The following is a 14,384-nucleotide window of genomic DNA, read 5'->3' on the forward strand; positions in this document are numbered from 1 at the left end:
TACCGCTGCTGTGAAGTATATGTGAGTAAGAGAAATTGGTCCTAGTTTATTAAAGCACTTCAAGACTTAAGAGGATACATTTAAACTTATTAAATATTGGACATATTTCGCTGAGTTATGCCTAAGAATTTTAGGCCTACAATGTAAAATAAATTTCCATGCAAAACAATATAACGCTTTTTGCGTAAAAACCAGACAGCATTAGAACGCCAGGGGGGTTAAGGCTCTCCAAGGCCGGAGAGGATACACGTCCATCAGTAAACCTGGATGATCCAGAAAACCTGGAATAGATTTCCTAAAATAATTTGCTATTTGTCAATCCTGCACTAGATCCATTTCAGATTTGCTGTATCACCCAGCTTCACTGATGAAAGTGTATCCTCTCCAGCCTTGGGTCAGTCCTTGGACCGGTTCTCTTTTCTCCTGTACACCTCCTCTCTCAGTCTTTTATCCTCCTTTGGCTTACAGTACCATCTGTGTGCTGGTCTCATGCTGCCTGTCAGCTATCTCATCATGGATGTCTGACCAATTCCTGAAACTCAACCTGGATAAACCAGAACTCATCATCTTCCCCCCTTTAAATTCCAAATCTCCCCCTGACATATTCCTAACTGTTAACAACCCTGGTATTCATCCCTCCCATCAGGCACGTTGTCTTGGTGTCACCTTTGACTCTGCCCTCTCATTTACCCCCCATATTCAGAACATTTCCAGGTCCTGTCACTTTCACCTACGAAACATCTCCAAAATCCGCCCTACCTGTCCCCAAAGAGCACCAAACTCCTTGTACATGCTCTTATCATCTCTCGTCTGGACTACTGTAACCTCCTCCTCTCTGGTATTCCACCAACCCGACTCTCTCCTCTACAAATCTATTATGAATGTTGCAGCCAGACTCATCCATCCTTCCCACTGCTCCTCTTCTGCTGCATCTTTTTGCAGATCTCTACACTGGCTTCCATTTCACCTTGTAATCAAATTCAAGCTCCTGTGCTTTGGCTTCAAATCCCTCCACAGTTTTTGTCCCACTTACATTTCTAACCTGGTAAAAAAATACTCCCCCAGCCGCTCTCTCCGCTCCTCCTACTAATGACTTCCTCACTCATAACCCCATCACACTCATGGCTCCAAGATTTTTCTAGAGCTGCCCCACCTTTCTGGAATGGTCTTCCTTGTCCTATTTGGCTTGATCCTACTTTCTGCTCATTTAAAAGAGCACTCAAAACATATTTTTGAATTAATTAGCCTACCCATCTTGTTCTGTATTTTGAAACCGTAACTACTGCCCACCACTACATATCTTGCCTCCTATTTTGTGTTAATTATATCTTTTTATATATGCCTTAAAAGTCCTGATTTTTGCACAAAATAATCGCTGGTACTGGAATATAAGGGATGTAGCATAGGTTTTCATTTTTTTTTTGTATTTGACCCAAAAACATTGGTTCTTTTGTGAATCTGTGATCTTTACATGCTTTATTTTAAAATTGCACTTAGCTGAAGTGTACAGATGTAGGTTTCTATCTCTTATGCAATTTCATGCGGTAAAATGAATGTGTAATTGCATGAAAATAAACAAAGGTGAAAAGGACCTCATGCAGGACAATAATTAAACTTTACTGTCTGTATCAGATAACCTCAAAACAATCCAAACTTTTTGTGGAATTAAAAGAAATTTCATAATTATGACAACTGCATTTTGTCAAAAGTACAATGTACAATAGAAGGATTCAAAGGTCCTAAGTTAACCAAATATTATACAATGTTTTTGATCCTCCAAAACAATTTTTTTAGGATATTGATATTATATATTTATGCATGGTATTTGAGCAGAATGTTCATCAAATATTGATCAGGCAAGGTCTGATTTTTTTTATTGTATTGAAATTCAAATGATTTTGTATTTTTTGCTACAGTCGATTTTTCTATTATTAATATTAAAAGTGATTTTAATTCAGATTAATTATGAAATAAGTGGATAATACATTAAATACTTGTATTTAATATTTGTCCATTGTAAGGACTGATTTAAATCAATCATAATTACAATCATATTACTCATAAACAATAATAATACTGAGATAAAATCACACAGTGCATGCCAAGCATTATCTATAATACAACATGATAAATGATATATGTAAAAAGTAAAGGATTACTAAAAATGCAACATTTATAGCCACTGAACATCATATTTTTCCTATAGAAACAAATGTCTAAACAATTTCTTCCAAGCCAACATTGAAATAGTAAGCAAAAAAAAATATATAGATTAGAAGAAAGTGCAAACACTGGCAAGGAGTACAGAAAGTTTCGCTTTCAAATACAAAATAGAAAATAAGCCGAAATCCCACTTTATGCAATGATTAAACTGATAAATTAAGAGCACTTAAGCAATTACTGCTTTATAAAATAAAATATCAGATTGGTTTCCATTGTGCTTTTTTATTGCAATTAGTGAGTCATTTTCAAGCCCTAGAAAGCAAAAACATTCCTAGTTAAACCTAACTAATAATTTAAACTGCTAGACCAATCCAGCAGGTCAAGTGTCTTTATAGGATAAACATTATTAGCATCTACAGTTAATAACTCCATTAAAGCCCATAGTGTGTTCAATATGTAAAGGAGGAAAGTAAACACATTCCTGAAGAGGTTTTGTAATGGTTTAGTGCCTTTTGTTATTCAAGAACCCCAACAATTGCCTGCATAACAGCAGCATGCTGGGTGCAAAACAGTGGCCCTGTTGGTCCATCCATTCAACCTTGCTGGGACATTATCAAGTGAGGTCTTCTGAAACAAGAGCCCCATGTGGACCTTTCTCCACATGGCTTTAAAGAAATACTTAATTTGACTTTTGTAGCTAATTTAGTGGGAGGGACAAAGAGAGGAAGAAATGTAAAACTTCCAAAGGTCCATGTTGGAACATTGTTCTTCTTAAAAGTACCAGCAGAAGTCTATTGAATGTGACACATCAATGGTGTTAAACAGACCGCTCAAATACCTAAGGTATAGCTGGGGGGGTCACTAAGTTTGTTGACCGTAAAATGTACCAACTGTTTCTATGCAACAACATTGTAGACTACAACAATATCTGGAGAACAGGGTCTCTAACCCATTTAGGAACTAAAAGCAATCAATGCATACCGTGATTAGAACCTAAAATTAAATGTAATGGTTATCTTCAGTTAAACCTAAAATCAAAATTTAAATTCATTTAATTCTTCATTTAAATTTGAAACGTATGATATTAGGTAGATGATGGGTAGCAATAATATATATATATATATATATATATATATATATATATGAATATATCATATAATATACATAATATACCATGTATATATAAAATATGCTTGGCAAAAGTCTTAGAATATTCACCACATGTTAAACAAAGTCATAACTGCTTCAAACACCACTGATGTGACTGAGGGAAATGGAAAGAACTGTCTGTGTTGTCCCAAGCCACCTAATCATCTTTAACTTTGTAATTAATCCCAAAAAAATTAAAGAGGCACAAATATCTAGGCAATCTTGCAATACGAGACACCTAGATGTAGGAGCCTGACAGGTGATGCAACCATCCAATAATACAGTATATATATCGGGCCTGATTTAATAAAGCTCTCCAAGGCTGGAGAGGAAACACTTTTATCAGTGAAGCTGGGTGATCCTGCAAACCTGGAATGGATCTGGTCCAGGACTCAAAATATTTACTAACAGATACCAAATGATTGGATGGAAGAAATCCATTCCAAGTTTGCTGGGTCACCCAGCTTTACTGATAAAAGTGTATCCTTTCAAGCCTTGGAGAGCTTTAATAAATCAGGTCCATTTTCTTTGCTTAGAAATTTAAACATAGAAATAAATATTAAATTTAGGATTACCATAAAAAGGTCACGGGCACCTATATCTACTGCAAGCAGGAAGGCCTTTTCAAATCTTTGGTGCCTGTAAATAAAGAAAAACATTTTTAGGATTACACTATATACAATGAAGAGATGGATATCGTAATAATTAGAAGATTTCTACCTTAATTTCTGCTCTGGTAACAGCTGTAACATTTCTGACTCGGTAATCAGGAGAAACACAGAAAAACTTTGAGCTTTAGATATACTTTATACTGGCCATACATATATCAATTTTATGTTCTAAACTAATTAGGTCAATATCAATTCTGTAAACATATTGATCATTTTAAGGGCTGATATTGTAAGTGATCAGATTGATGTGTTTGTGTTATGTTATCTGAGTTTTGTTTTAAGGTGGGTAAGATATTATTAATTAACAGCATTTATATAGCGCCAACATATTACGGAGTGCTGTTCATTAAATAGGGATTGCAAATGACAGAAAGTGACATAGGAGGACGGGAGGACCCTGCCCAGAAGAGCTTACAATCTAAGAGGTGGGGGAAGTAACACATACTAGGAAGGGGATAGAAAGAATGGCTCTGCAAGTTATGCATCAGATGAATTCTGACAAAAAATAATTTATATTTCAATTAACCATTTAACTTAATATCATATTACAGAATGTTCAGACAATTCAGGAGAAAAAAAAACATACTTTTTAGGGAGTAAAAAACATTTTATGATGCTTTTCTGGTAGTGATGACAGTAGTAAAATAATATTCCGCTTCTTAATTAGATTATACAATTTACTAGAACCCTAGACGTTCACAGGCCACTGTTTAAGAAACTGCTAGAAGTTATTTTACATCTAATAGGCTATCGTTAGGCTGCCCTTGAGTAGACTGAACTCCTATTACTTTGCCTTCACATTTCCAAGTGCCTTGATTAACAACATATTTAATAAACCATGGATGAATATTGTTCAGAGACGAATGGAAGTAGTCAAAGGAGACCTTAATACCTGCATAGATACAGCCATCATACCAACATACCGCATCTCCCACCCTTTCAATAATGAGTGACTTATTGGGCCTGATCTATGAAAGCTCTCTAAGGCTGTAGAAGATATACTTTTATCAGTGGACCTGGGTGATCCAGCAAATCTGGAATAGATCTTGTCTAGGATTCAAAACATCTGTTGGCAAATAGAAAATTACTTTGAAGAAATCCATTCCAGGTTTGCTGGATCACCCAGCTTTCCTGCTAAAAGTGGATCTGCAACATTATCACTTGATATTTTTAACTGCCTTAGAAACATTGGTAATTGATAAGCAGCACACTGCCTATTGTCCAACGACAACAAGCTAGGTGCTGACCCAATTGTGTACTTTTTCTTTGTGTTTTTGCTTTGATTTCACTTTAGTAGTAACACCACATATACATCTCCAGCACAGTTTTGGGTCTTTGTTAAGAGTATCTTGCTTTTGTGAAAGCTGCATGTGTGAAAGGGAATCTCAAAACCATGAAATCTCTTAAAGAAGATAAGGGAAATCCCTGTTAAAACCAAGATCAGCTGCTCACTTGATACAAAGGTGAACAAAAAGAAATGGAAGCACAGGCATTAAGTTTAATGATGCATTGCCTGGATCATGGACTTGTTTACTAGAGGCTTTCTCTACCTCTTTACGGATTGCCTTTTATACAGTAGGGGATTCCAGATATAGATAGATGAAAAATAAGGCAAGCAGCTATATGAGTAAGACCTTCTATATAAATAAGAATGTTGATGCAGGGAACATCTGATTGCCTCATAGGATCAGGAAATAATTTTTTTCCCGTTGGAGCAAATTGAACCAGGTTTTTTTTGCCTTCCTCTGGATCAACTATGTCTATAGGGTTTTTTTGTAGAATATGTTTATTTGCCTAGTGATTGAACTTGATGGACTTATGTCTTATTTCAACCTAACTGATTATGTATCCTGGGACCATATTTTGCGTTTTCTGTAAATTATCCTCTACTCACTAAGCATAAAAGCATGATATGGCCTTCACATATATTGTTCTCAAAATGAGAAATATTCATGGGAATCAGAGGACCACTGAACACAAATGAAACATTGACGTAACCAGTATTTAAAAGTGTATCATCCAAGAAAAAATATGTAATTGTTTCGCATCCTACCAAGTCCTTACATGTGGTGGTTTAATTAATATTTTTTTCTCTGTTTTTCACTTGCTGATTCTGCAAAAACACACCTCCGGTACTAGAGTGACAATCTGACTTATTGTACATTATCTATGGAGGAAAATCACCATCATCCTTGCACATGAAATGTATTAAGAGCGGATAAATACTCTCCCTCTTCTCATCTATGTAAGATAGGGAGGAGGTGTTCTTTAGTTCACAAAGTTCAAAAGTGCTAAAAACCAGGTAGTCAAACTACCAAAAAAAAAAAACTCTCAGGAAAAACTTTTCAGAGCTTTTTTTGCAGTGAATTGCAGTTGCTGGTTTCTAACCTGGAATGACGGATTCAGGAATACTCCTTGAACAAGAACATACCATGCACAAAATCATATCATTCAGTATTACAAACATGCATAAGTAAGATAAAGATCAGGACTCCTAATTATGCTTTAGAGCAGAAGTAACACTGCAATAATCATAGTAACACATATTAGTCACAACACATAAAGTAAATTCCATTAGGGTTCACGGCAATGACCAAGATAATTAATCAGACTGGTGCTAAAACGCTGATCCCTTACAGCAAGAGAGCAAGAAAACAAATATTGTCAGGCATTACATGCTTAAGGCGATTTTTTCTTGCTAGCGCTGGTTGCCACCCCTTTGAATAATAATTAATAACATAGTAACGACACATACACAAAACATTGCAATGCGATTTTTAAGGCTGCAGGCAAAAACTGTAAAGTTGATGTGTTAGAAATAAGACAGCCAGCACACTTTGCTATGGCTTTAGATATATTTCTAGTCTTAGTATATTTTTTATGTCTTCATAACCAGCAATTACTTATTTATTTTTTGTGCCAGACGTGCATGGGATCAGTTTACCTGTGAATGGTAACAATTCCATAAAATGAAAGAAATAGAGACATAGACAGCAATAAACATCTAACGGAGGTTCCTTAGGATGCTGGCACATGCCTATACTGGATGTATGCCACTTGTAATTTCTTACAATGATTCCACAGAGACCCTCTAAAGAACTGCCTACCAACCTCCACAAAGCCATCATACACCACAACAAGTCCAGAGTTCCCAACTTTCTCCAATATACAAACTGGAAATGGTTGACAGATCCTAACTCCTACCACTATACCTAAAAAATTGTTTTATGTGGGAGTCAGGCTAATATTATATTTATTATTTTAACTACTTTTATCTTTTAACTATGCGCTGTACCTCATTTTATCCTGATGAATACAACATAGAAGAAAAACGTGCAGCCAGAAAACCTAGGCACACTGTTTAGTCTTGGGTCTATTTATTACCTAGAAGTGTCCTCTCCTCCTGTATCTCTGTCTGTATTAGTCTGTCATTTGCAAACCCTATTTAATGTACAGCGCTGCGTAATATGTTGGTGCTATATAAATCGCGTTTAATAATAAATAATAATAATATGTATGGCCCATTTGTTTTTTCTTTTGTTGATGAAGAAGGGGGTCCATATCATATTAAGGTTATGGTATGCTGTCCGTCCCACTAGAGAGAGATTCTTCACTGTCTTCAAAACACAAAAGGTAACAAAATAAAATCTCAATCATCTTTGACATTTGTCATCATATCATGTATCTTATCAATTTCCCTGATCTAGGTTTTGGTGATATTTATGAATTTTGTTTCAATTCCTTCTTGGTGACAGGTGGAACCAGAAGAGGTAGGTACTAAACCTTTGCAAACAAAACACAAAAAAAATTTGCCTTTACACCTTTGCCTTTATATATATTTAAAAATAAAGGTTTAAAAAGCCAAGTGTTAAAATGGAACTAAGCTCACATGCCCTCCCCTTGCTCCCATAGCGGTGCTGACATCCTAACCCAATTTTTTCCAGGTTTGGGATTTTCAGCCATATTGATTGGCAAGGACAGAATGACCTATGTCCCATGGAAGCGCATTAATTCCTGCTACCTGGGAATGCCAGGTTGTGAGCAGGTTTAAACAAAGGCAGGTAATGTTGTTCTATTGCAGAAGAGATGTAGCCTGTCTTTTCTCCAATAAAAAGCTGCCTGCTCCATCTCTACTTTAAGATGTCGGTGTTGATCAGTGTATTTTTCTGGACTATATTTGCCCCTAACTAGAGATAAAGTACCAATTTAACAAGGAACCCCTAAATAAATATCTTTTATTATAAGTATTTATATTTAAGCCCCACATTCTAATAGGGACCTAGGTAATTATAATGATCTCGTTTATTCTAACACAATAGGTAAAAAACCATATAAATGCTATAATATAACACTGTTAAAATAATAATAATCTCTCACAATAAATCTCTTTAATGTCAATATCAGTTGATCAGTATGCAGTATATGCTACAATTCATAAAAAGTCCTGATTTCATCAATTATATAATTGGGTAATGAATGCCCTAATTATATTATTCTACACGCTACTTATGTAAAATTACCACGCCTTCTGAAAATATGTGCTATAGAGGATTATGAAAAAAAGGCGTTTTCACAGCTTCAGATTCTTGGGAAACAATACATACATTTCTCCTTACTTTACGTTAGTTGAAAGTTAGAAATCCTCTCTTTTTAACAATTTATGGGAAAATGGAAAGAGGACCTCCCTCCCAGGGATAAGTCTGGGGATGAGCTTGTACACATCCACTATTTTTACCCTACTGATTGCAATACTGATTGCAGCATAAACAGAACAGCTACATACATTATATTAAATATTATATATACACTATTATTTCAAGAGATGTTTTACCATTGCTTTTGTAGCTGTCTGGTGGTTTGCCCATGTTTGGTCTGAAGTCATGGAATTTATTTCTCACACTGACATATAAATATGATCCATAATTATCATGAGTGCAGATATCAGGCTGGAAACATCAGAGTCTTCCTTTATCTTTTCTTTTTTTATGCATCCAGCTATTTTGTATTAGGTGGAAATGATCTGTCCATCTATCTGCATCAGAGTGAGTGACCTTGGCGAATGCTTCTGTGGTAAAAACTCCCCCATGAAAGTAGAGTTGGTGCTCTCATATTTTTTAACCCTGGAGTTCAAGACTGGAGCTTTGTTATGATCAATCAAATGTGACACACCATCAAGCTGAAGGTCAGTAACTCTTTATTTGGATCAGATATTTGCAGCATAAGCCCACTTCAAGCTGTGCATATAGGAAGGTGGTGAAGGAGCCAGAAGAAGAAACTTTTACGAAAGGGGTTTAGTTATTGAACAAGCTGCACAACAATAATCATGGAAGAGTGTGGATAGGTAAGTGTGTGGCCTCTTTGGGGTGATAAAGGAGTGTGTCCGGGCCATAAAGTATAGAATCTCTAAAAGGGACAGCACGGTGGCTCAGAGGTTAGCACTCTGGCTTTTGCAGCACTAGGTCCCAGGTTCAAATCTTTGCCAGGACATTATCTGCATGGAGTTTGCAGGATCTCCCTATGTTTGTGTGGGTTTCCTTTGGATACTCCCGTTTCCTCCCACATTCCAAAAACATGCAGGTAGGTTAACTGGCTTCCCCCCAAAATTGACCTTAGACTGTAATAAACATTAACATACATAAACACATTAAAATATGACTATGGTGGGGACATTAGATTGTGAGCCCCTTTTAGGAACAGCTAGCGATATGACTCCGGACTTTGTAAAGCGATGCATAATATGTTGTGCTATATAAATACTGTATAATATTATTATTAAATCAGAATTGTGTAGGATGAGGTTATTGTGAAGTGCTCCTATAATTGAGGGAAAGGATAAAACTAGAGAGGAGTGGAGCAAGGAAACTAATTAATGGGTAACAATCAGAGAAAAGGGGGAGAGACAAGAAGGAAAAGGGGGGTGTATGAAGGGGAAAGAAAAACAGGTATAAGAAAAAGCCCTCTTAATAAGAATGTACACTTTGTGATTCATGTGTTCCTGTATGTAAAATTGGAGTAAAGAAGTATGTGTGTTTTTTGCTTGTTTTCTAACAAAAAATGGAAACTCTGAAAACAATAAGCAACACTTTAACACATTTAATTAAAAAAAAAACTTGGTAGCCATAACAGTGATCAGCTACAAGTGTTTGATAACCAAAAGATTGTGATGGCTGAATGTTTTATGACACTTATTAAAAAAAAATAAGTTTTTTATGTTAAATACATAAATACATCCATGTGTAGTATATTACCTTTTTATACCTATTGAATATTCTCTAATATTATGTCAGGTCCAATGCTTTTAACTATAATAAAGATCTTTATAACTGCAAACAAAGGGGAGCACAGACTAAAGTAAACAAATCTTATTAATAAAGGAGATGTATATACCATGCAAGCTCCAGATAAGTAGTCTATAAGGATGGTGTACTGGCTTCGAATGTTACAAGCAACACAGCCAAACTTTTGGAAGGATCTGTGAACAAACTGGAATAGGAGACTTATGTGACATACTAGAATGAAGATGACAAACACGTACATATGAAGGTGAGGCTTGTGTTACAAGATATAGTCATCCACTAGCTGCTCCTTACCCCCTGCTCACCCCATGACCTCGCCTAGGTTAGGCAGAAATACTGTGCTTGCTGCTCACCTTTGCCATCTGCTGGATGGTTTTAAGGTCTGCGACAGGGTCATCCTACAGCACAAAGTTAACTTCTATTAGATTTGAAGCTCCAGCAGAAAGAAAGCTGAATAAACAGAACAGTTTTAACTACCATAAGCTTTGCAGTTCTGTTTAGCCATTCCTTGCAGGCAGTACAGCTAGAAGGTTGAGCTTGAATTTCGATACACCGGTTTATTTATATGTACACCTTAATAAATTGCTACCTTTGATCTATTAAAGAGTAACTATACTTGCTGATTATGGCACAAATTCACCTGTGTGCAGGGCTACAAAAAAAAAAAACCTACAATGTGTCTTTTGTCAATTAGCTCTACCTCCTGGTGACTTTCTTTTTTTGAGTTTAGGTCCGCTTTTAAGTATGCAATGAAAATTTTTTTGCTGAATATGTTTGATATTAAAAAACCAAAAAAAAAGGTTGATACTGCCAGAAAACTAGCAAGCTTGTAACTTCTCACAGATTCACTGAAGCACTATCAGCACCTCTGTGAACTAAAGAACCCCAGACAGGAAGAATTTCGCTGAACGGGTCCTCAGAATTAATTTAAAACGCATGAAGAAAAAAAAACTTAAGCAACCACCAGACAAAATTACTAGTAAGAAAAATTAAAATACATTTTTTGGGTTTAGTTAAGCCTTACAGATTGAACTGGACAATGAAGGTCCAGCAACACACAGATGAGGTTATCACTTTGCTCTTCCTCTGTCTTCCAGAATGACTTTAAAGCAATATGCAGTGCAGAGGAGTCTGATTGGTGCTGACTGCTCTTTCAGTATTGGAAATTTTGGAAGTTAAAATGAAAACAGATCCACATACCTATATTAGAATATATTCAGAAAATACTGGTAATATATATCATTTGAAGAATTACATTACTTATTCAAATTGTAATATTTATGTTTCTGGAATTCACTTTTAAATCTGATTCCCACCATGACTCACTGGGCAATGAATTTCATTGCCTTAAGTTTGGGAATTTACCTTTAATCATTTAGTTCTTCTACTACCCATTCTTCAAGAAGAGATCTAAATTTAGTAGCAGTTTAGATTCCTGAATAATTATTGTCTTCTGATCTGCTGCTATTGTTGACAACCTGATTCTCCTAATGCCCTTTTCTTCTGCCTGCCCCTACCTCTGCACTGAAACAAACTATGAATCTCCCCTACAAATTGTTCCTCTCTAATTGTTTGGCAATCCTAAATGCAATGCTAGTGACATCTAGCAGATGGACAGATGGAGTTATCCTGCAGTCCAACCCATTCTCAGAATCAAGCTCTAGGCACTCCTTGAAGAAGGAGACAAATAGGATCCACCTAAATCTGAATCTAAATATAAAAATATAAAAAATATAAAAATATATGTTTTACAGCATTTTTACAACAATTTTCAATTTCTCCACATTATAAATGTGTTGAGTTTCATTATTACTAAATGCCCCAAAAAACTGGAGTGATCTAGAAGTAGAAACCTACTAATTGGAAACAGCAAACTAATGATTTTAGGGGAAAAATGGAGCAGTGTATTGTGAGCTTTTAATAAGTAGACCCCACAGCCATGTACAGATGACTGAACTTTGGAAGTGCCAGGCCGGGAAGAGGTATAGGCAGAGATAAAATGTACATTACATTTCTGCATTAAGTGGAGTTTACTCTAGAGAGAAAAAGCACATTTGTGACCCTGGCGGTGCTCACTACAGAAATAATCACATGACTACACATGCTTCTCAGAATAATTCCTTTTATCAAATAGGTTGACTGAAGCTTGACCAAATATGTTGGCAGCCTACCAGGCGGCACATCCCATAATGAGAATAAATTAATAGTGCCGCACAAGAAAGCCAGTCATTTGGTGTTAAAGGTTAGGGTACAGCTGTAGAAATTAATTAGTCACGTGCACATCATAGCTCGATTGTTATCACTCCTTTATACATGTAAAAGCAGTATTCCAACCTACAAAACTCCTAAAAGATGGGTTTTATAATTAATAAAATTCCCAATGGTAATCTTTGATCAATACAGAATCAATCATATCATCATGTATGTGTATTCCTTATAAAAGCTTCTCTTTACTGCATTCTCTTGGTGCAGGTCACCTAATCTCATATATCCTTTGACATAGGTAAATGTATTAACAAACCTCTTAGTTGTATATACATTTTTCTAAACAATCTGTTATATGCATAAATAAATACAAATACCTAGGTTGCAGTCAGATTTTCACTGTGGTTATGGTGCGTGTTAAAGTAAAACAAAAGTTCCACTTTTAAAAATTTGGGGCCAGGAAGTGCTTTATTGCAGATAGGGAAAGGCGATTTTTCCTTTTGCAATAAGCATTTAGCTACCTACCCATCACCTTCTCTTCTTCAAGATTCACTGGGCTGTTGGTTGCCATGATACCCGGCATACCAGGGGTTCCCCTATGGCTGCTGGGAGTGAAGGAACTCCCGCGCCAGGAGCTTTGTCAACCTGGCATGACCAATCAAGATGGCCAAAAATCAAATTAAGGAAGAGTAGAAGAAAGATGATGGCGGTGCCCATGGTGGTTCTTCTTTAACATGCATTGCGGTAAGACAAATTATTTTGTGGCATTGGGATCCTAATGGACTCTTGCATTTAATAAAATGTTCATGAAAATGAAATTATCACAAGATGTACCACTGAACCCAGTGTGACATGATGTTCTCACAACAAATGCCAGAGGTGATATTTTGCATATCACGACATATATATATGCAAGACATATCTTCTTAAGCTACGTACACACTTCCAATAATTATCGTTGGTAAACGAACGACGAACGATCCTGCACGATATCGGCGAACGATCGTATAGCACCGATCCTGTACATGCAGATAACGACACGATCGTTCGCAGATATTGTACACACAATAGATGCGATCGTTTGAGCGATACAGGAAGTGACGTGCACAATATATGTGTACCTAATATTCTTTTTTAATCCTAAACAGTTTCTACAAAGGAAGAAATTATGTGCAAACTGGAGGCATTGGAGCAGAGATGGAAAGAGGTGGCTCAGACGGTGCGCGAGGCAAGAAGCGAGCTGCGGGCATTGAAAAGGATAATCAAAAAAAAGTGTAAAAAAGGTAAATATTTTTTTTTTATTTACAAAATTGTTTAGACTCTAATAATTTTTGGGTAAAGAATTGGTGTGTGTTGAAATATTTATACTTGACTGAAAGGTAAGTAACTTTGAACTAAACAGGATCAAGTGCCGCAGTGGAACAGGATGAAGAACTCCGCTGGAAGAAACAGGATGAAGTGCCACAGTTCATTTCCAGCGACTATTCTCGTTCGTTGGCGTTGGTTACTTTTTTTACGAACGATTTTTGACCAATCGATCGTTCGTCGTTCGTTCGTCGTTCATTTCCAACGATAAAAATTGGAAGTGTGTACGCAGCTTTACTTCTTGTGTCTCTGGGGACAAGTAGTGCAAACAAAAATGTTTTTCCTTGTATTAAATATTGCAGAAATTACTACATTTCCCAGTATTCCAAGGTTGCAGTGACACCTTACTAGTCAGTAATAGATGTTTCCTACCAAAATAAAATGATATATGGAATGAATATAATATCAATGCTGAAGATATTATGAGTTTACTACATATAATATGTTGCTGTAAATCAAATGTAATAACAAAAAATGGTTACTTCCCATGCACCAAGGGGTTTATTTAGAAACCAGTGAATCTGAAACCCTGAAA

The 14,384-nt window shown here is 36.1% G+C and overlaps 1 protein-coding gene across 3 annotated transcripts in view; it reads right to left on the reverse strand.

Annotated features, from left to right (window-relative positions):
• Positions 1-14,384, reverse strand: part of WDPCP (WD repeat containing planar cell polarity effector) — a 180,063-nt gene that overhangs the window by 70,986 nt on the left and 94,693 nt on the right. For all 3 annotated transcript variants that reach the window (XR_011920473.1, XM_072409550.1, XM_072409549.1), the window contains one exon: positions 3,888-3,951. Coding sequence is in view for 2 of the 3 variants with exons in the window: in XM_072409550.1 (XP_072265651.1) it covers positions 3,888-3,951 (64 nt within the window). In the remaining variant the exon portion in view is untranslated. The remainder of the gene's footprint in view (positions 1-3,887; positions 3,952-14,384) is intronic.

This window comes from Pyxicephalus adspersus, chromosome 4 (genome assembly GCF_032062135.1).
Source record: "Pyxicephalus adspersus chromosome 4, UCB_Pads_2.0, whole genome shotgun sequence".
NCBI lineage: Eukaryota > Metazoa > Chordata > Amphibia > Anura > Pyxicephalidae > Pyxicephalus > Pyxicephalus adspersus.